This window comes from Myxine glutinosa, chromosome 5, assembly GCF_964187855.1.
Source record: "Myxine glutinosa chromosome 5, kmMyxGlut1.1, whole genome shotgun sequence".
Classification (NCBI taxonomy): Eukaryota; Metazoa; Chordata; class Myxini; order Myxiniformes; family Myxinidae; genus Myxine; species Myxine glutinosa.
The window spans coordinates 174,401,757-174,421,693 of record NC_136265.1 but is presented as its reverse complement, the minus strand read 5'-3'; the positions used below and the strand labels follow the sequence as shown (position 1 = coordinate 174,421,693).

Below are 19,937 nucleotides of genomic sequence, written 5' to 3'. Positions count from 1 at the left end.
TGTGTGTACATTTGTGTGTATATCTGTGTGTATGTGTGTGTGTGTGCGCATGTGTGTTTGTGTACACATGTGTGTATGTGTACAAGTGTGTGTGTGTATGTGTGTGTACATGTGTCTTTGTGTGTACATGTGTGTGTATGTGTGTGTACATGTTTGTGTGTGTGTGTACATGTGTGTGTACATATGTGTGTGCATGTACATATGTGTGTATATATGTGTGTGTGTGTGCATGTGTGTATGTGTGTGTACGTACATATGTGTGTATGTGTGTGTGTTTGTACATATGTGTGTGTGTGTGTTTACATGTGTATGTATATGTGTGTGCATGTGTGTGTACACATTAAACTTGGAAATAGTTCGACATAGAGACCCATGTAATTCCACTGCAGTGGCATCACAAACCTGGAAATGTCACAGAGACAATATTTATTATAAACGACATAACTAACCTGCAAACACTGTATTCGCTCTGCCATTCTGTTTACGGCCTTGCTCATTCCAAAGCGTCACTCCTCCGAATACGTCAATTAAGAAGCCGCTGTCACCATTGCTTCTTGCTCCTCCACGAGCCTCGACTCTGCATACAAAATTGCACAGAAGGGAATAAAACGAGTGGTTTGCCATTGCTCTTCCTAGCAGATGTCACGGCAAGGTTTTGGAAACTGGCTGTCACTTGACTATGACAGCTTACTATTTTCAAAAGGTACCATTGCATCTTATAACGTCGACTAGCAAATGCTAGCAGATGGGACAGCAGTCTCGACATCAAAGGATGGCGGAATCAATGAGACAATGCACTTCCTGTGAAGCATCTGGATGACAGGCTATATTTGGGCCAGGGATCAAACCTAGAGACGAGACCCCTCCCCTTCCAATGCCTCCTCCCACAGATCTCCCGATGTCCCTGCTCTCCATATTGTTCTCCCGCTCCCTTTATCATATGTTTTATGTGTAAGTTTGTCTTTTTGTGATCAATGTTAGCTTTTACACGAGCTTCGACCTTATATACAAAAAAAAACAAAAAACAAGCACAGATACATTCAAAGTACACCGCCCCCATGCCAAATAATTAAATATCCTACAGCGCGGCATTGCCGGGGCGCCTCTGGCGCCCGGCAATACCGCACTGCAGCTCATAGAGACTGCATTGGGAGGGAGAGGTGTACAATAATTGATTGATTAATTGTATAATTAAAATCAATAAAAGACTATCACAAAATATTTTCTTAATCGATTGGCTAATAGCATAACTGAACGACTAGTGCTTCATCCGAAGAAGTATCTTTTCGAAATTTAATTAAATATGTCATTAATAAAAAAAAATAATTAATTGATTAATCAATAAATAATTAATCGATTAATCAATAAATAATTAATCGATTAAATGATTAATCAATAAATCAAAAATATCCTTGATAGCCACATCACTTGGTCACTCATGTCCAAATATTAGCTTCCAAGCTCAAAAGGTGCCTGAGATATTGGCCAAATGAGAAAGAAAATAAATAAATGATTAATAATGAAAATAAATAAATAATAATCATGAAAAAATTAAATTATTAATCAATTCGGTCAGAGAACACATAAACCACCACCATTTCATCAGAATCTGTAACTTAAAAAGAAAAGAAAAAAATTAGTCATTAATCGAATAATTAAATAATTAATCGATTAATCGATTAATTGATTAATTAATAAATCAAAAATAGCCTTTGCAGCCAAATCACCTGGTCATTGGCATGTCCAAATATCAGCTTCCTAACTCAAAAGGTGCCTGAGTTAATGGTCAGAAGAGAAAGGAAATTTGATTAATTAAATAATTACTTAATTAATCTCTAATAATTAAATAACTCCTCAATTTATTGATTAATCAAAAAAAAAAATACCGTTTTTGACAAAGCACTTTCTCACTATTGTGCCAAAATTTCAGCTTCCTAGCTCAAAGGATGGCTGAGATATCGCCCGGACAAACAAACAAACAAGAAGACGTCATGCGTAGCATGATACTTCCAAAATCCCCCCCCCCCCCCCAAAGTTTTCCATTGATACAGCAAATTGTCCATTTCATGAAGATTAAAATTTACAATCTTGATCAAAACTCTGGTCAACAGGATGAAAATTGACGATTTTTCAGATGAAAAATGACGATTTTGGAAGGTTGACCTTGAGTTGACCTTTGACCTTTTGACCTCAAAACTAGTTAGTGTCCCTATTTAGTGACTCGATGTGCAAATGCTGTTCAATTTTCAAGTCAATCGGATGAAAATTAAGGATATTAAAAATTTGGCCTATGTTGACCTTTTGGCCTATGTTGACCTCAAAAATAGATGGTTGAATTCAGTGACCATATATATAAATCCTCTAAGAAGTTCAAGTCAATCAAATGAAAATTGGTGATTTTAGAAATGTGGCCCATGTTGACCTTTTGGCCTATGTTGACCTCAAAAATACTTGGTGGGTGAATTCAGTGAGCAGATATGCAAATGCTGTTCAATTTTCAAGTCAATCGGATGAAAATTGAGGATTTTAGAAATTTGGCCTATGTTGACATTTTGGCCTATGTTGACCTAAAAATATTTGGTGGTTGAATTCAGTGATCAGATATGCAAGTCCTCTTCAAATTTCAAGTCAATTGGAGGAAAATTGAGGATTTTAGAAATTTGGCCTATGTTGACCTTTTGGCCGATGTTCACCTAAAATATAATTTGTGGTTGAATTCAGTGACCAGATATGCAAGTCCTCTTCAAATTTCAAGTCAATTGGATGAAAATTGAGGATTTTAGAAATTTGGCCTATGTTGACCTTTTGGCCTATGTTGACCTCAAGAATACTTAGTGGTTGAATTCAGTGACCAGATATGCAAGTCCTCTTCAAATTTCAAGTCAATTGGATGAAAATTGAGGATTTTAGAAATTTGGCCTATGTTGACCATTTGGCCTATGCTGACCTCAAAAATGCTTGGTGGTTGAATTCAGTGAGCAGATATGCAAGTGGTGTTCAAATTTCAAGTCAATCGGATGAAAATTGAGGATTTTAGAAATTTAGCAAAGTTGGTGACCTTTGGCCTATGTTGACCTTTTGATCTATTGACCCCAAAAACAATAGGCTTCTGGCTTTTGACCAACTCTACCATTTGGTGAAGTTTGGTGAAGATCGGTTGAAAATTGTGACCTGTAGGCCGGTGACAAACAAACAAACAGACAGACAAACATACAGACAGAACCACAAACACAACCGACCAATATACTTGAAAAATCTTCGATTTTGCAAGTAACAAACAAACAAACATCCAGAGTGAAAACTGAGTACTCCCTTTCAGCGTGCGTCACTGCCGAGCCCCCTTCGGTGCCCAGAAATGACGATTTGCAATGCCTGGAGATGGCATAGGAAAGGAGCGGTGTACAACAAACATACAGAGTGAAAACTGAGTACTCCCTTTCAGCGTGCGTCACTACCAAGCCCCCTTCGGTGCCCAGAAATGACGATTTGCAATGCCTGGAGATGGCATAGGAAAGGTGCGGTGTACAACAAACATACAGAGTGAAAACTGAGTACTCCCTTTCAGCGTGCGTCACTGCCGAGCCCCCTTCGGTGCCCAGAAATGACGATTTGCAATGCCTGGAGATGGCATAGGAAAGGTGCGGTGTACAACAAACATACAGAGTGAAAACTGAGTACTCCCTTTCAGCGTGCGTCACTGCCGAGCCCCCTTCGGTGCCCGGCAATGACGTTTTGCAATGCCTGGAGATGGCATCGGAAAGGAGCGGTGTACAAAAGACAGATGAAAGGCCCCTATGATGCGACATGTGAGTTATACTGCCAGCCCCTGATTTCATGTTTAGATACTTATTATTTCGGACCCCATAGGTGAGTGGTCCAGATGAGTTCTGGTGGATCGGTCTGCTGTAGTAAACAAAGCCAAGAGCAAAGCATCGGACGCAGTCGGCACAGTTCAATAACCTGCACGCATAAAAGTGAGGCCTCAACTCCTTAAGGCAATTTATAACACCTGGAAAGGGAATTTGCAAAATGAAATTACATTGATGGGATTTCTCAAAACATTCAACACAGGGGAGGTGTGTACAAAGCAAAGTGGTGGAGGTCATCACTGCCTTGGCAGTCTGAAAGGCCTTTTTGTCAGAGGCAGTTAGCGACCATTCACCACATTTCTTTAACTCCGACAATTCTTTCACTCAAGTAATTAGTGACAAAACAAACCCAGTTACACAAAAGACCAGACAGAGCAAATAATGACTCGGGATTGGTCATTAAATCCCAAAGGCATTCGATAAACACAACAGAAAAATCATACGCTCGGCCAAACACGTAGCTGTCAACACTGCAGCACTATAGTCTACTTGCCAGCAACGTGAACCCGGAAATGTTGAGTACCCCAACGTTTTAAGTTAGAAATGTACAGTATGGCTCCCCAGCACTTAGAAACTTCCGGATGCTAACTTGCATATGTTGGGCAATTAGCAAAATTAGCATTAATAGCATTAACCCTATCAAACATAGGCCTGGGACACTGAAATTTCTGTTTCGCTCTATTGCTCCACTTTTATTCACAGGTATTAGAGGTAACAAAGGCAAGTACCATACCAAACTAGAATAATATGACTATGGGTAAATAATGTCCTCAAAATTAAAACATAAGTATACCCAAAATTATCAGAGCTGAAAAATATGTGCACTAGTTACACAACATAAAACTTCCATCAAGAAAGAGCGTCTTGCACTTCTACGACTCTGCACTGTTATAAAGCATATCCTCATCATAAAACTCATCCTCATCATAAAACTCAACCTCATCGTCTTCATCTTCTTCTCCTGACTCTACATTCTTGTCATATTGCTCTTCTTGCTGTGAGTGTGTGAGTGTGTTGCAACATGTACTATCAGAGCCTTTGCAGAAGCAGTAGCTGGTACAGGCCAGGCCTGCAGCTACGCAGCTGCACTTTGCTGTTAAACAGGGCTTTAACCCAGCTTTGCAGCTACAGCTGATCATTTCCAACACGGCAGGAGGAGCAACGGGGCTTGCATCCAGGATGGGCATGATGATTTCCTCTCCCTTCTCGCCTTCCTTCTTATTCCATCCAAACTCTGTTATGTCCACAGCTGGTGGGTCAGGGCAGTCTGCTGCTTTCCAAAGCAGCACCTGTAGATGGGCACGCCGTCCATGGAGGAGCGCGTTGCGCTCTGTAGGAGGCAGTGTCTTCAGTGCTGGGGGACCTGCAGTGCTGCAGGTTTGGCGCTTTCGGTAGATGTCATATCTGGCGACGTTCAGAGATGCCGACTCCCTCTCGTTGTACAGAGCCAGGAAGAAACCACTCACTGCCTCTGTAATCTGTAAATCAGTAGCTCCCTCCTCTCCGATGAAGTGAAGCAGGTCACCAGGTACTACTCTCATGGCCTTGAGTGCGGACACCTTCCCTTTCCCCGCGGGATAGGAGGTGGTGTCACATCCGGAGAGAGCATGCATAGCCAGGATGGAGCGACACTGCTCACCGAGATTCTCTACTGTCGAATTGATGTTGAGAATAGTGCCATCCCATCTCTCCATCTGCAGGTTACATGTGATACCCACCTTCCAGCACCAATAGACCATGAGTACGAAAACATCAGTGTCGTCGCTGAGAATGCGGACAGTTTCAGCTCCGTGACTGGCTGCATCCAACATGTATGAGATGAGGGAGACGTCAGCCTCTTCATGAGTGACAATACTGTCTGCTTTGCTGACCATCTTGATGTGATCTCCTATGCTGTGTGTGCACAGGAGCTCACCCAGTCTCCGTTTGTTTGTCTTGTTCTTCATCACTTTGTCGCGGCTAGGTAGAGGGGTTGTCAGTGAGAGTCGGTACTCTGTTGAGCTCTCCCCAGCTCTTCTCTGCCTCTCGTGGTCTTTGGCAGAGACTTGCTCATACCGGTCAAAGATGACAAATGTTTCGGTGATGTAGCGATTAAGCCGGCGCCCCATGCTGGCTGCGAGGTCAGCCACAGTGCCTGACGATGGCCACACCACGTGGTAGATGAGCTGCGATGCATCAACGAGTACAACATGTGGTGGGTGGGGATTGGGGGCAAGGATTCCAAGACGCTGGATGATCACAGACTTGTTACCCTTCCTGAGGCATCCATACTCATCGATGATGGATGCAGGGACCGGGCCGAGCTCGTAGTCAAAGAGGGCAGAGAGCTCCATTCTTCTCTTGCTCCCCACCACCAGCAGCCGAGCAAACAACGCCTCAAGGTCACATATGATCTTCGCATTGACCTTCACTCTTTTTTTGGTGAATGTCATTGTCACCACCTTATTTGAGATGGGCGCATGAAATCTCTCAGGAAGTGATGAAGAGAACAGTGTGCTCATGTCCTGTCCGATCTTCAATGCATCTTGCACATTCACCTTTTCATCTGCCACCTGGCCATTTATGATATGGTGGAGGGTCAAGGTCTCTATGGTGAGTGGATGGGAGTTTTCCTGTAGCACTCTCAGGATTTTAGCCCGGTCCTCCGCGTCCAATTCCCACCGTCCTTTACCCTCTTCTTTGTGTCTGTTGGGCTTTATTGTCTTATCCGGTGCTTCAGCATCGTCGTAAATCTCATCCAATGACTTGGAGAGATAGGAGCAGATGCCGAAAGATTGGATCCACACGGCGACCTGCTCAGGGTTGGTGGAGATGCCCTTCATGCCTCCTACTCCCTTCCCTTGCTTGATGCATGTCTGCTCCCCAAACATGTCTCCACTCACTGCAGCTGCACCATCAGAGTGGCGGCACACATGGCTTCCAGCATAAAGGTCATCCTTGGCAGTAGCAGGAAGGTACTGCATGTCGCGCAGATGCCATGTGATCCATCTTGCGTAGTGGTGATGACCGGCAGCAAAGAAATAGGGCAGCATCTCTTCAAGGCAGTGTTGTTGCAGCATCCAATCACCCTCTCTTTCTGCTCGCCAGAACCTGTGAGCTATTAGGGTAGGGGTGATGAAACAATCCACCCATAGCCGGCCTGTGGGGTGCTCTCTGGCTTTCTCCAGGAATGCCGTTATCTGCTCGTGAGTCTTCTCTCCCTCCTCTAAGAAGTCATGAAGAAGAGCAGACACAACCATACGGAAGGCTCGCATAGCCTTGGGCCAGGCCTTCCCGTTGAAGATGGATTTCAGGCCTCCAAATGATGCACCGACTAGCTCCTCCACACCTGTTGAATTCATCAGTTGTCCGATTGAGCCGATGAATGACATGAGAGTGTGCATCATCCCAGGTCTGAGAACCACTGATGACCATCGCTGCAGATCACTCCACTTGATCAGGCAAGCGATCACGTACAGTTGCATGTCAAACGTGATATGACTGTGGCTCATGCCAAGCTGCCTCAGTGATGTGTCTAAGTAGGCAATGGTGCTGAGCACTGTATCAGGGTGGGCAGGGGGCGAGTCAAGCAGTGGTCCAAAGACACTTATCGTCTTCAGCTTTGGAGCACTGTCATCACCATTGCGATCTTGCACAACATTGTAGGCTGCCCAGTCCAGGGGAAGAGGGGAAGAGTGGAGCTGCGAGAGCCAAGCAGCATCCTTCTTCTGTGCTCTTGAAACACTCTGTTTGATGGCATCTTGGAAAGCATCAGTTCTTGGGACTTCTTTCAGAGTTGGTGGAGTCATCTTCTTGGGGCCTGTGTAATGTTCAATGACAAAACTGCTCTTATGAGCTATACTAAGTTTCCCAGCTTCAAGCTTCGTCAGACGGGGTAGTTTCAGCGACATGACCTTACCACCAGGTGTGGCTCCTCCAGGGAACAGGAGACCTGCTGGATTCTGCACAAACTGAGTGGCCATGGCATGAGTCGTGCGGCGACCATTGGGTGTGAAGACCACAAGATCAAAATTATTACCCCAACTGTGGATAGGGCCGATGTGCCTCTCCAGGCCGACTGCGCGCAGGAACTTATCTGGGTCCTCAGAAGTATATTTGGCAGCTGACTTCCGGAACCGTAGGACTTCATCGTAGGTAGTGACAATGCCATGCTCATGTAGGTTCTGAACCAGTTCTGAGCTGCCATACTTGTGGTGGAGTTTGACAGCAAGCCCCAGAGTTGTCTGATTCCAGCTCCTACTGATGTGCTGCTGGATGCATTGAGCGAGTGTAAGTGATGGTTTAGTCACTTTTCCTTCCTTGGACACGAGACTGGAGACAAGCTTCAGAAGGGTTGGACTTGTGGCTTGAACGACCTTGTCATGTCGGAAGCTGCCAAGGTCATATTGACGGGGCAAGGGAATATTCCGGACCTCTGCTCGCACTCTCCTGACAAGCTTGGTGACATCATCATCAGCACTAGAGGTTTCAGCTTGTTTTACTAGTTTGAGTGACTTACCAACGCACTGTCTAAAGCCAACAATAGTATCGCACCCTTCAACCCTAAGTACAACTATAGTGTCACCATAATAATCACACAAGTTGGATAGCATCTGCTTCCTGCAGTGGTCCCCGGAATTAACTACATATACATCATGTAACTCTGACACAGTCCAAGTGAACGACTTGTTTACATCCATATGGTCAATGACAGCAGCTAAGCAGCTATCAACTGGTTTACAACTATCACTTGCACTTGAGTCAATAGACACCTTCCTAAAGTCATTGTAGCACTTGGTGTGATACTGCGCATCAGCTGCAGGCAGCTCCACGACGCCATTCACCCGTAGCGCCACTACCTCAGCCCAGTCATCCTGGCGCTCATCACATTTAGACAAGATGACGTCTCTGAAGGGTGGAATACCTTGTCTGTCTACAGTCTGGCATTGTTTAACTGGCTTCCACCTTTCAGGGTGTTTGGGGTCTTTTGGTTCACAAATGAGACCACAGAACAGACAGTCTTTCGAATACTCGAAGGCAGATACTTTAGAGCGAAGAATTCGCTTTCCTGGCTGACTATTACTTGCGTCCGACTTACGTTTTACATTTCTCGACCTAGAGGTATATGAGCTATAACATGATTTGTGACATAATACGGAGGCTGATGTAGCACCATGGGTAGCAATGATGTTTGACAAAGTCTCATGTATAGCTGTATCTCCAAGCTCTTCACTCCTATTAAGTAGAGATGCTATGCCTATGGATCCGGACGTTTTGAAGTCATTGTCCCTGCCGTCGCAGGGCGCGAATAGGCATTTCTTCCCTGCCTTGCCAACCTGGAAAAAAAAAGGAAAAAAAATGTTATTGTAGAGGCACCAGCCTACATACATACATGAAATATTGTCAATACAAGCGATTATTCTAATTAACCCTAGCAGAGCCTATGGTCACTTGGTGATCCCAAAAATAGTTAATTTCGTAAATCTTTCGTAAATGACGTCATTTCTGTCGCAGCAAAATTCTAAATACACTGTTGGAAAGGGCGTCCAAAACTCTATAAGATCACCAAATTTCATAACTGTCAGACAGAAATTATGTGTGCACCTATTGGTACTGCAAATTTTGAATACTCAAAAAAAAACTAAAAATTAATCTAATACTCAATATCTCAAAAACTATAGCAGCTAGCGAGATGGGGCTTAGTGCGTTGAACGTGCCAGGTTACGATCTGTTCAAATAAACACTAACATTGAAACTGTAGCTTAACATGAGAGTAGGGGCACTAACCGCGCAAAAAAATGTTGGGTGAAAAAAAATCCACGGCTTTTACATCCCTTTTTTCACATGAAATTTTGATCGCAGGAAATTTTTATAAGAACACTCACGGAAAGCATATCTGTCTAAGTGTATTATGTCCAAATTTCATACAGATCCTTCAAATAGTTTGCTCACACGAAGCATTCAAACGGAGCAATAGAGCGAAACAGAAATTTCAGTGTCCCAGGCCTATGTTTGATAGGGTTAATGCTATTAATGCTAATTTTGCTAATTGCTCAACATATGCAAGTTAGCATCCGGCAGTTTCTAAGTGCTGGGGACCCACACTGTACATTTCTAACTTAAAACGTTGGGGGTACTCAACATTTCCGGGTTCACAAGAGGGCTCTATAGGCTTGGCAAGTAGACTATTAGCTGCTCTCTGCTCTACTTCGCTCCCCAAGCGCTCCTCACACCGCGTCACCTCGTCGCGCCCCAAAGCGACCTCCTCGCTCAACCTGCGCCTAATGTCCTCCCCCATTTCTTTTATTTCTTTCTTCATGTTCTTATTTACCCCATGAAGTTCGTCCTTTTGGGCATCCATTGTTTCTTTTAATTCGCCCTTGTTCCACCTTGCTTCATCCCTCATTTCTTTCAATCGAATGCCCATTTTGTTTTCCAACCCCTCCATGTCACACCTTACTTCGTTCCCCTGGGTGTCCACTTTCGCCATTATCTGGACCGTAAATAATCGCATGTACTCTGGAATCGCGGGCTCGGCTTTCGCCGCCACATGTGAGGTGCCGCCATTTTCTTTACCAGCTGCCGCACCCTTTTCTGCTTCCACCATTACCAACACTGTCTCTCTGGGTCCTGAGTCATTATTTTTTTCTTTACTTCTACCCCCACCGGCATTCGACCGCCTTGGCTAGCCATGGTACGAATACAAATATGGATTTAAAAACGAAATTACGTCCATTCGTAATTTTGAGTGCGTGAAGCGCACCCCAGGTCCAATCTCACTCCCCAACACCAAATGTTACACCCAATTTGTACAATTTGGTGTCCAAATTTTTGTCCAGGGTTCCAAATCCCCACTACCAAATGTTACGGTTTTCCGCCGTCCTTCCTACCCTTACCAAGAGGAGATTAAGCCACTTGTTCTTTCGGGGCTGGTGTAACCGAGACTTGAGACGCCCCTTCCGGGCAAACGCAAGGTCGGGTTTTGGGACAAGTCTCGCACGTACCTAAATACCTGCGCCGCCGCGGAAGCGGGGAACCAAGCCTCGCACGAGCCACGTCTAATTTGGGTACACCGAGCGGATTGCGTGCCATGTGGTCCGTGCAGTTACCATTGGTATTGGAACCCGATTCGAGCGGTTCCATTCGTACCACGCTTAGTCAATGATGGAAAACACGAGACGGTCGAATAAAGGAAGAACACTATTTAATCACTATTTACACAAGTATGTACAAGTCGGTAGAAAGCAGACACAGAGCAGAACTTAAGCAGTCTTATATTAAGCCCAGACACGGGCCCGATCACACTCACAAAGGGGAAATGCAGGTGGGATGGTGTTCACGCGCTGCCGTGGTCGTGCAGGAACGGCGTCGCCCGGCGTGGCTCTCCACGGTCACAGCACGTCCCGCGATGAAGGCAAGCAGGTGGTGGAAAGGATTCTTGGAGCGCGTCTCTCAAACAAAGGGGCAGCAGGCAGGAGGGAAATGTATGCGTCTCTCAGCATGGCTGGGCGGTTCCACAGCACATTTAGTTACCAGCGCGCCATCACTCACGTAACCCAATAGAGGCTCGGCCTCAAGGTCAACCGAGTGTCCACTTTGGTACGAGCTCTTATACTTAGTTCATGCGCGTCTTTTCTCCGAACTCGTAACTCTCATCAATACTCAGTCAAGCGCCTCCCGTCGCAGAACTGCAAGCTCACCTCTCCACAGGACTCCTAACTCTCAACAGAATTCACAAGCTCACCTTTCCACTCAACTCTGGTGGGGGCTTCGCACAACGGATTTTATTGCCACGCCCTTAGCCTTCTCGAATGTTCCAACCACACCCTGTGACGCAATGCTGCAGCCACTCCCTTTGAGCCCTGATTGGCGGCTCGCGCTTACCGTCAGCCTCTCCGCCGCCCTCATTCGATCCCTGCTCGATTGGCCAGGCCTGCCTCGTGTTAATTCGCACCAAAAAGCCAAAGGCAGCATAAGGAGGCATAAGGCAATGGAGGCGGCATAAGGCAATGAGGGAACCTACTCTCATTATTCTACTCAACGCAAAACTAACACAGGAAAAGGACTATGCTCACAAATACTAAGAAATAACTGCACTATCGCAAGGCTACATGTTGTAGTGTGACTAAACTATGAGGGGGAAATTTAACCTTTATTGTACAAAACTCAAAACCGCAACAGTATTTACACCCCTTGACTTTTTCACATTTTGTTGTGTTACTGTCTGAATTTAAAATGGATTAAATTGTGATTTTTTATGACAATCACTCTGTGGGAGCTGTGCTCGCACTATTAAGCCAGACAAAATTGACGACACAGGAACGAAGTTTCACCGAGCTATTTATTTATCTCAAAACCAAAGAACTCAAAAGCACACTGAATCTGCCCCTCGAACGGGCGGCAATTTATATCGCAAACTGAACACACAAAAGCCACGCCCCGCCATGCAAAATCGGTAAGTCACGTGTTCGCCCGAGAAGGGCAAGTCTGGACACGCCCGGGCGAGTCCGACACGTGACCGCTCGCCGGTTGCGTCATCGGCCGGTGCACGGTAATTGTGTCATGCTTCCGGTAACCGCTACATGCGCCCCCCCAGAATTAACCTGCACCGGGAGAGTCAGTTTGAGGGGGGTCCTGATGACCCGGCCGAAACGACCCCTGGCGATTCGTGTGGGGGTGGTAGGCGGCGTGGCGGTGGATGGTCGGGCGGGGGGCTTGGTTTACGGGGGAGGAAGGGCCAACCGTGGAGGTTGGTCGAGGTCCAAATGGGCCGGCTTGAGGCGGTCCACGGAGATGCGGTCCGGCTTGCCGCCGATGAATGACTTGTCGTCCCTCTGCAGGACCCGGAAAGGTCCATCGTACGGCGGCCGGAGCGGTCCCCGGTGTGCGTCGTGTCGGATAAAAACGTACTCCGCAGTGCGAAGTGCTGGGGGGACGTGGGGTTGGGGGCAGCCGTGGTGGGACGTGGGCACGGGGGCAAATCTCCTGGCGGCCTCCTGGAGGTCCGAGTGTTGGCGAGCCGCTGGCGTCAGGGATGAATTCGCCCGGCACGCGCATTGGCTGGCCGTAGACCAGCTCGGCGGTGGAAGCCTGGAGGTCCTCTTTAGGGGTCGTTCGGAGGCCCAATAGGACCCACGGGAGCCTGTCGGCCCAACCGTCGTCCTGGAGGCTGGCTCTGAGAGCGGCCTTCATCGAGCGGTGGAACCGCTCGCACAAGCCGTTGGCTTGGGGGTGGTAGGCCGTGGTGCGGTGAAGCTTGACCCCCAAGGCCTGGGCCACCGCGCCCCAAAGCTCGGAGGTGAATTGCGGGCCTCTGTCGGAGGAGATGTCCGAGGGCGCCCCAAAACGGGCAATATAAGTGCCAATGAAGGCCTGCACCACGTCGGCGGATGTTGTTGATGCCAGCGGGACGGCCTCCGGCCACCTGGTGGTCCTGTCCACCATCGTGAGGAGGTGGGTGAAACCCTGCGAGGAGGGGGGGTCAAAAATGACCCCAAAAAGGCCGTGAAGGGCGTCAAAAATGCGCCGCTGCCATCCGGTGGGCACGATGGGGCGAGGTTGGCCCAGGGAAACGTCGCACAGAACTGTGCCTGTGTCCTTGAAGGGGACGTCGGCCAACCGCAGGCCTGTGTCCGCTGTCCGGAGGGCTTGCACCGTGGGGTCGGCGGTCTCGTCAGCCGCCATGCGGGTGAGGTCCACACCCAGGTGGACGGCGTTCGCGCCGGACCGGGAGAGGCAATCGGCCACAGCGTTGTCCTTGCCCGCAACGCATCTCTCCGAAAAGACCGACTGGACAACCCTCCCATCCACTTTCTGAATAATCCTCTCCAAGAAGTTCTGTCACTCAAGCTTTTGGGTCTCACTATCTGCCATGATCTTTCCTGGGAAAACCACATGTCAAATCTGGCCTCCAAAGCCAGTCGCCGACTGGGCATCCTCCGTCGTGCGAAGTCCTTCCTTGGCACACCTGAGCTCCTCACCACATACAAGGCTTTCATCCGCAGCTCAATGGAATACTGCTCTCCCCTCTGGGCTGGTGCTCCTGCCTCACACCTAGCTCGTCTTCACGCTGTTGAAACCAAAGCATTCAGAATCATTGGAATCTCCCGCGATGAAGCTAACTCCAAGGGCCTCTCACTCACTCGCCGCAGGCAGGTTGGTGGTCTTTCCGTCTTCTACCGACTCCTCTCTAGCCTTGCCCCCCCAGCTCTCTCTGGGCTCTGTCCCGCAAATATTCCCACAGGTCGCACAAGATCTGCCTGCAACCCTCTTATGGTTAAACTGCCAAAATCAAGACTCTCTGCTCACCTTCACTCCTTCATTCCTCTTTTCTCCCGCCTCTGGAACAAACTCCCTCACCCTCTTCAATCCCACTCCACCCTCCAGGTCTTTAAAACAGCTGTTCACCACCATCTCTTATCTTCCCCCATCCAAAACCTTGATCTTTTCTACCCCCGCTAATTTCACCCCAATTCCACTTTTTTGAAATACCAACTTCAGTCCTGGAAGTCCTTGGTGTCGTTGTGTTTTATACTTCTCCCTGCCCCCCCCCCCCCTTCCCACGCTTCCTCCCCCCAAGCCCTCTCCCTTCCACACATCACCCTGCTCTCAAATGTTGTGTTTGTGTGCTTCCCCTTCTCTCCCCATCTTGTCTTCCGCTCCCTCTTTTTATATATTTTGTTTGTTTGGTTGATTTGTTTGTGAAGTAAATGTTAGCTCTTTCACGAGCCTCGATTCAGTATACAAAAAAAACAAAAAAAAACGTGCCAGACATCCGTCGTAAATTCGGACACGGTGGAGAGGTGGCGCTGCTGGCGGGCCGACCACGGCTCCGTAACCTTGGCCATGGCGAAGACCAGGGGTTTGTGGTCCACAAACGCCGTGAACGGGCGGCCCTCCAAAAGATGGCGGAAGTGGTGAACGGCCAGGTAAAGACCGAGGAGCTCGCGGTCGAAAGCGCTATACTTGCGCTTGTTAGGGCGAAGCTGCCGGCTGAAGAAGACCAGCGGTTGCCAAGCCCCGTTCACCCACTGTTCATGCACGGTGCCCACAGCGTAGTCGGAAGCGTCCGTGGCGAGGGCGATGGGTGCGTCGAGCGCCGGGTGTGCCAGCATGGTCACGTTGGCGAGGGCCAGTTTAGCGCCCGTGAACGCCGCGTCCATCTCTGTGGTCCAGGCGACGTCATGCTTGGCCAGCTTGCCACGGAGGGCTTCGTACAGGGGGCGCATGAGTTGGGCGGCGCGAGGCACGAACCGGTGGTAAAAATTTACCATCCCCAAAAATTCCTGTAGGGCCTTGATGGAGCGGGGGCGCGGGAAACTTGTGACTGCCTCCACCTTGGTAGGCAGCGGGACGGCCCCGCGCTTCGTGATGCGGTGCCCCAGGAAGTCGACGGCCGTTACGCCAAACTGGCATTTCGCCGGGTTGATGATGAGGCTGTGCTGGCTGAGGCGCTCGAAAAGCGTGCGCAGGTGGACGAGGTGCTCCGCCCGGGAAGTGCTGGCGATGAGAATGTCATCCAGGTAGACGAACAGAAAGGTGAGATCACGCAGCACACTGTCCATCAGCCGCTGGAAGGCCTGGGCCGCATTCTTAAGGCCGAACGGCATTCGGAGGAACTCGAAGAGGCCAAAAGGTGTAATTACAGCCGTCTTCGGAACGTCGGCCGGCCGGACAGGTACCTGGTGGTAGCCCCTAATAAGGTCGACCTTGGAGAAGATCACCCGCCCCGCCAAACAGGCGGAAAAGTCCTGTATGTGTGGTATCGGGTACCGGTCGGGGGTGGTGGCGTCGTTGAGGTGGCGGTAATCGCCGCATGGTTGCCATCCGCCACCCGGTTTGGGCACGATGTGCAGGGCGAGGCCCACGCGCTATTCGAGGGCCGCACAATGCCCAATCGCTCCAGCGCGTCGAATTCCGCCTTCGCCACGGCGAGTTTGGCCGGGTCAAGGCGGCGAGCCCTGGCGTAGACCGGTGGACCTGTGGTCGGGATGTGGTGTTCGACGCCATGCTTGACGGCGACGGCCGAAAACGTCGGCTGCGTGAGGGCGGGAAACTCGGTGAACAGGCGGGTGAAATCGTCCGCGGCTGGGAGCGCGCAGGCTAGCTTGGTCAGAGCAGAGCCGCTCAATGAGCAAGCGAGCGAGCTGAAGGTCTCCGCGTTGATGAGCCGACGCCGTTTGACGTCAACCAAAAGCCCATGCGCTCAAAGAAAATCTGCACCCAGCAAGGCCATGGGCACGTTCGCCGTGATGAAGTCCCACCTGAAGCGCTGGCCCCCGAAGCAGAATGCCACGCTGCGCGAACCGAAGGTGCGGATGGAGGAGCCGTTTGCGGCGACCAAGGCGGAGCCGCATAGCGCGGCCTGTTTGTCCTCCAACGAGGCGGGTATCACGCTCAGCTGAGCGTCGGTGTCACACAAAAAACGCCGCCCGGACTCTGTGTCCGTGATGAACAGAAGGCTGCCTGAATGGCCGACGCTCATGGCAGGCAGCGAGCGCCGGCCTGGTCGTTTCCTGACCCGCCGAAAGTGCACGGTGGGCGGCACGTTCTGGCCTTCTGCCCAAACCTGGCGTGGTAATAGCACATGGTCCGCTCTGGTGGAGGCTCCGGCGGTCGCCGGTCGCGTCGGGTTCGGTCGACGGGGCGTCGCGGCGGCCGCAGCCGTCAGTGGCGCGGACTCGGCCGGTCGTGGCGCGGGCGTTGCCTCGGTCGGCCCAGGGTTCCAGGCGGCCGCTCCGACATGTCGCCTGGCCGAGAAAAATTTATCGGCCTCCTTGGCCAGGGCGCGAGTGTCCGTGATGGGCGAATTAGCCAAAGCTAACCGTACCTGCCCGGGTAGCCGCTGGAGGAATAGCTCGCGGAAGAGGAAGTCCGGGCTGTGGTCACCGAGAAGAGCAAGCATGTGGTCCATGCTTTCGGATGGACGGGCCTCACCCAGCTCCGGGAGGTGTAGTAGTTGTCGTGCGCGTTCGGTTTCCGTGAGTCCAAACGCACCGAGGAGTAGGCCTTTGAGCGCGCTGTATTTGTCGGCGTTCGGCGGGTGCTGGAGGAAGCTCAGAACTCGGGCAGCGGAGGAGGCGGAGAGTGCAGAGACCACATGGTGGTAGCGCGTCGTGTCCTCCGTGATGTTCCGCAGGGCGAATTGAGAATCGGCTTGAGCAAACCAAACGGCCGCGTGAGATTCCCAAAAGCCCGGGAGCTTCAAAGCTACAGCTGACTCCATCGCCGTGTTCGTAGAAAGGGGTCACCAATTGTGGGAGCTGTGCTCGCACTATAAAGCCAGACAAAATGGACGACACAGGAACGAAGTTTCACCGAGCTATTTATTTAGCTCAAAACCAAAGAACTCAAAAGCACACTGAATCTGCCCCTCGAACGGGCGGCAATTTATATCGCAAACTAAAAACACAAAAGCCACGCCTCTCAGGCGGGGCGTGGTATGCAAAATCGGTAAGTCACGTGTTCGCCCGAGAAGGGCAAGTCTGGACACGCCCGGGCGAGTCCGGACACGTGACCGCTCGCCGGTTGCGTCATCGGCCGGTGCACGGTAATTGTGTCATGCTTCCGGTAACCGCTACAACTCCTTGTTTTTGACTTCGGTTTATAAATTCGCCCTTTAACATTTTGCTTCGACCTAGAATCAAGAATTCCACTTAGTGTTGCCGAGTATTCCATAACAATGTAAATATGCGGTTTTATTTCATAATCTTTGACCTATTTACATGAAAAGCAAAACACATTTGGGCATTGCTACATTATCAAATAAATAAAGCTCTTTCTAACAACTTACCCATAGTAATAGACCATAGTAATAGACCATAGTAATAGTAGATACATTACATGACCAAAAGTACGTGGACACCCAAACATCACACATCTCATTCCAAAATCATGGGCATTAATATGGAGTTGTGCCACTTTGCTGCTATCACAGCCTCCACTCTTCTGAGAAGGCTTTCCACTAGAATTTGGAACATTTCTGCTGAGATTTGCTTCCATTCAGCCACAAGAGCATAAGTGAGGTCGGGCACTGATGTCGGGTGATTAGGCCTGGCTCACTGTTGGCGTCAGGGCTCGGTGCAGGCCAGTCAAGTTCTTCCACACCGATCTCGACAAACCATTTCTGTTTGGACCTCACTTTGTGCATGGGAGCATTGTCATGCTGAAACAGGAAAGGGCCTTCCCCAAACTGGTGCCACAAAATTGGAAGCACAGAATCGTCTAGAATGTCATTGTATGCTGTAGCGTGAAGATTCCCTTCACTGGAACCAAGGGGCCTAGCCCGAACCATGAAGAACAGCTCCAGACCATTATTCCTCCTCCACAAAACTTTACAATTGGCACTATGCATTTGGGCAGGTAGCGTTCTCCTGGCATCCGCCAAACCCAGATTCGTCCGTCGGACTGCCAGATGGTGAAGCGCAATCATTCACTCCAGAGAACGCGTTTCCACTGCTCCAGAGTCCAATGGCCGTGAGCTTTACACCACTCCAGCCAACGCTTGGCATTGCGCATGGTGATCTTAGGCTTGTGTGCGGCTGCTCGGCCATGGAAACCCATTTCATGAAGCACCTGACGGACATTTGTTGTGCTGACGTTGCTTCCCAAGGCAGTTTTGAACTCGGTAGTGAACAGAGTGTTGCAACCGAGAACAGACGATTTTTACGCGCTATGCGCTTCAGCACTCGGCGGTCCCGTTCTGTGAGCTGGTGTGGCCTACCACTTCACAGCTGAGCTGTTGTTACACCTAGACGTTTCCATTTCACAATAACAGCACTTACAGTTGACCAGGGCAGCTCTAGCAGGGCAGAAATTTGATGAACTAACTTGTTGGAAAGGTGGCATCCTATGACGGTGCCACGTTGAAAGTCACTGAGCTCTTCAATATGGCCCATTCTACTGCCAATGTTTGTCTATGCAGATTGCATGGCTGTGTGCTTGATTATATATACCTATCAGCAATGGGTGTGGCTGAAATAGCCGAATCCACTAATTAGAAGGGGTGTCCGCATACTTTTGGTCATGTAGTGTAGGTGGGTTCGTGGGATGATGCCGTGGTGAATCACTACATCAGGGGCAGAGCTAGGATTGCGCATAAATAAAGAGCTCACACTGCTCACTCATTCTCCATTTAACTAATTTATGTATGTGCTTTCAGACTGCAAGCATGCCCCACTGCATATGTATGTAAATAAATAAATAATATATATGTATCTATATGTATATACATACACAGTGTATGAGTGTAGCGATGTAAGTTAAATAAGTAGCGATGTCAATTGACAGCCTTTTAAATGTGCATGATATACTGCGAATAATTAGTTTAAATCGGGGTTACGTTCTTGGAAAACACAACTTAAACTAATATGACGTTAACTGATCAGCTATTTCCCATAAGAATTAAGTTAAACAAGTACAGGTATATTGAAAGTACACCGCCTCCATGTCAAATAAATAAATAACATCCTCCAGGGCCTGGAGATACCACCGTGCAGCACATGAAGACTGTATTGGGAGGGAGAGGTGTACAATAATAGATTGATTAATTGTGTAATTAAAATCAATAAACAGTAGTCATAAAAACATTTATTAATCAATTGGCAAATAACATACCTCAACCACCAGTGTTTCATCCGAGGCTGTAACTTTTTGAAAATTAATTAAATGTCATTAATCGAATAAATTAAATAATCAATTGATTAATCAATAAATAATTAATCGATTAATTGATTAATCAATAAATCAAAAATATCCTTTATAGCCACATCACTTGGTCATTGTTGTGTCCAAATACGAGCTTCATAACTCCAAAGGTGCCTGAGATATTGGCCAGATGAGAAATTAAATAAACAAGTGATTAATAATGAAAATAAATAAATAATAATTGTAAGATTATTCAATTATATATATTAATCAATTGGCTAATAGAATACCTAAACCACTACTGTTTCATCCGAATCTGTAACTTAAAAAAAAAGAAGTCATTCATCGGATAATTAAATAATTAATCGATTAATTGATTAATCAATAAATAAAAAATAGCCTTTACAGCCAAATCACTTGGTCATTGTCATGTCCAAATATCAG

At 48.4% G+C, this 19,937-nt stretch overlaps 1 protein-coding gene across 2 annotated transcripts in view; it reads right to left on the bottom strand.

The window, feature by feature from the left end:
* Positions 1 to 4,543: 4,543 nt before the first annotated feature.
* DTD1 (D-aminoacyl-tRNA deacylase 1) overlaps positions 4,544 to 19,937 on the bottom strand; it is a 903,613-nt gene continuing 888,219 nt past the window's right edge. Inside the window, exon 5 of one of the 2 annotated variants that reach the window (XM_078779102.1) lies at positions 4,544 to 9,184. In XM_078779102.1, coding sequence (XP_078635228.1) covers positions 4,742 to 9,184 — 4,443 coding nt within the window. In that variant the 3' untranslated portion in view covers positions 4,544 to 4,741. The remainder of the gene's footprint in view (positions 9,185 to 19,937) is intronic. The other variant, XM_078779101.1, reaches the window with a different exon arrangement.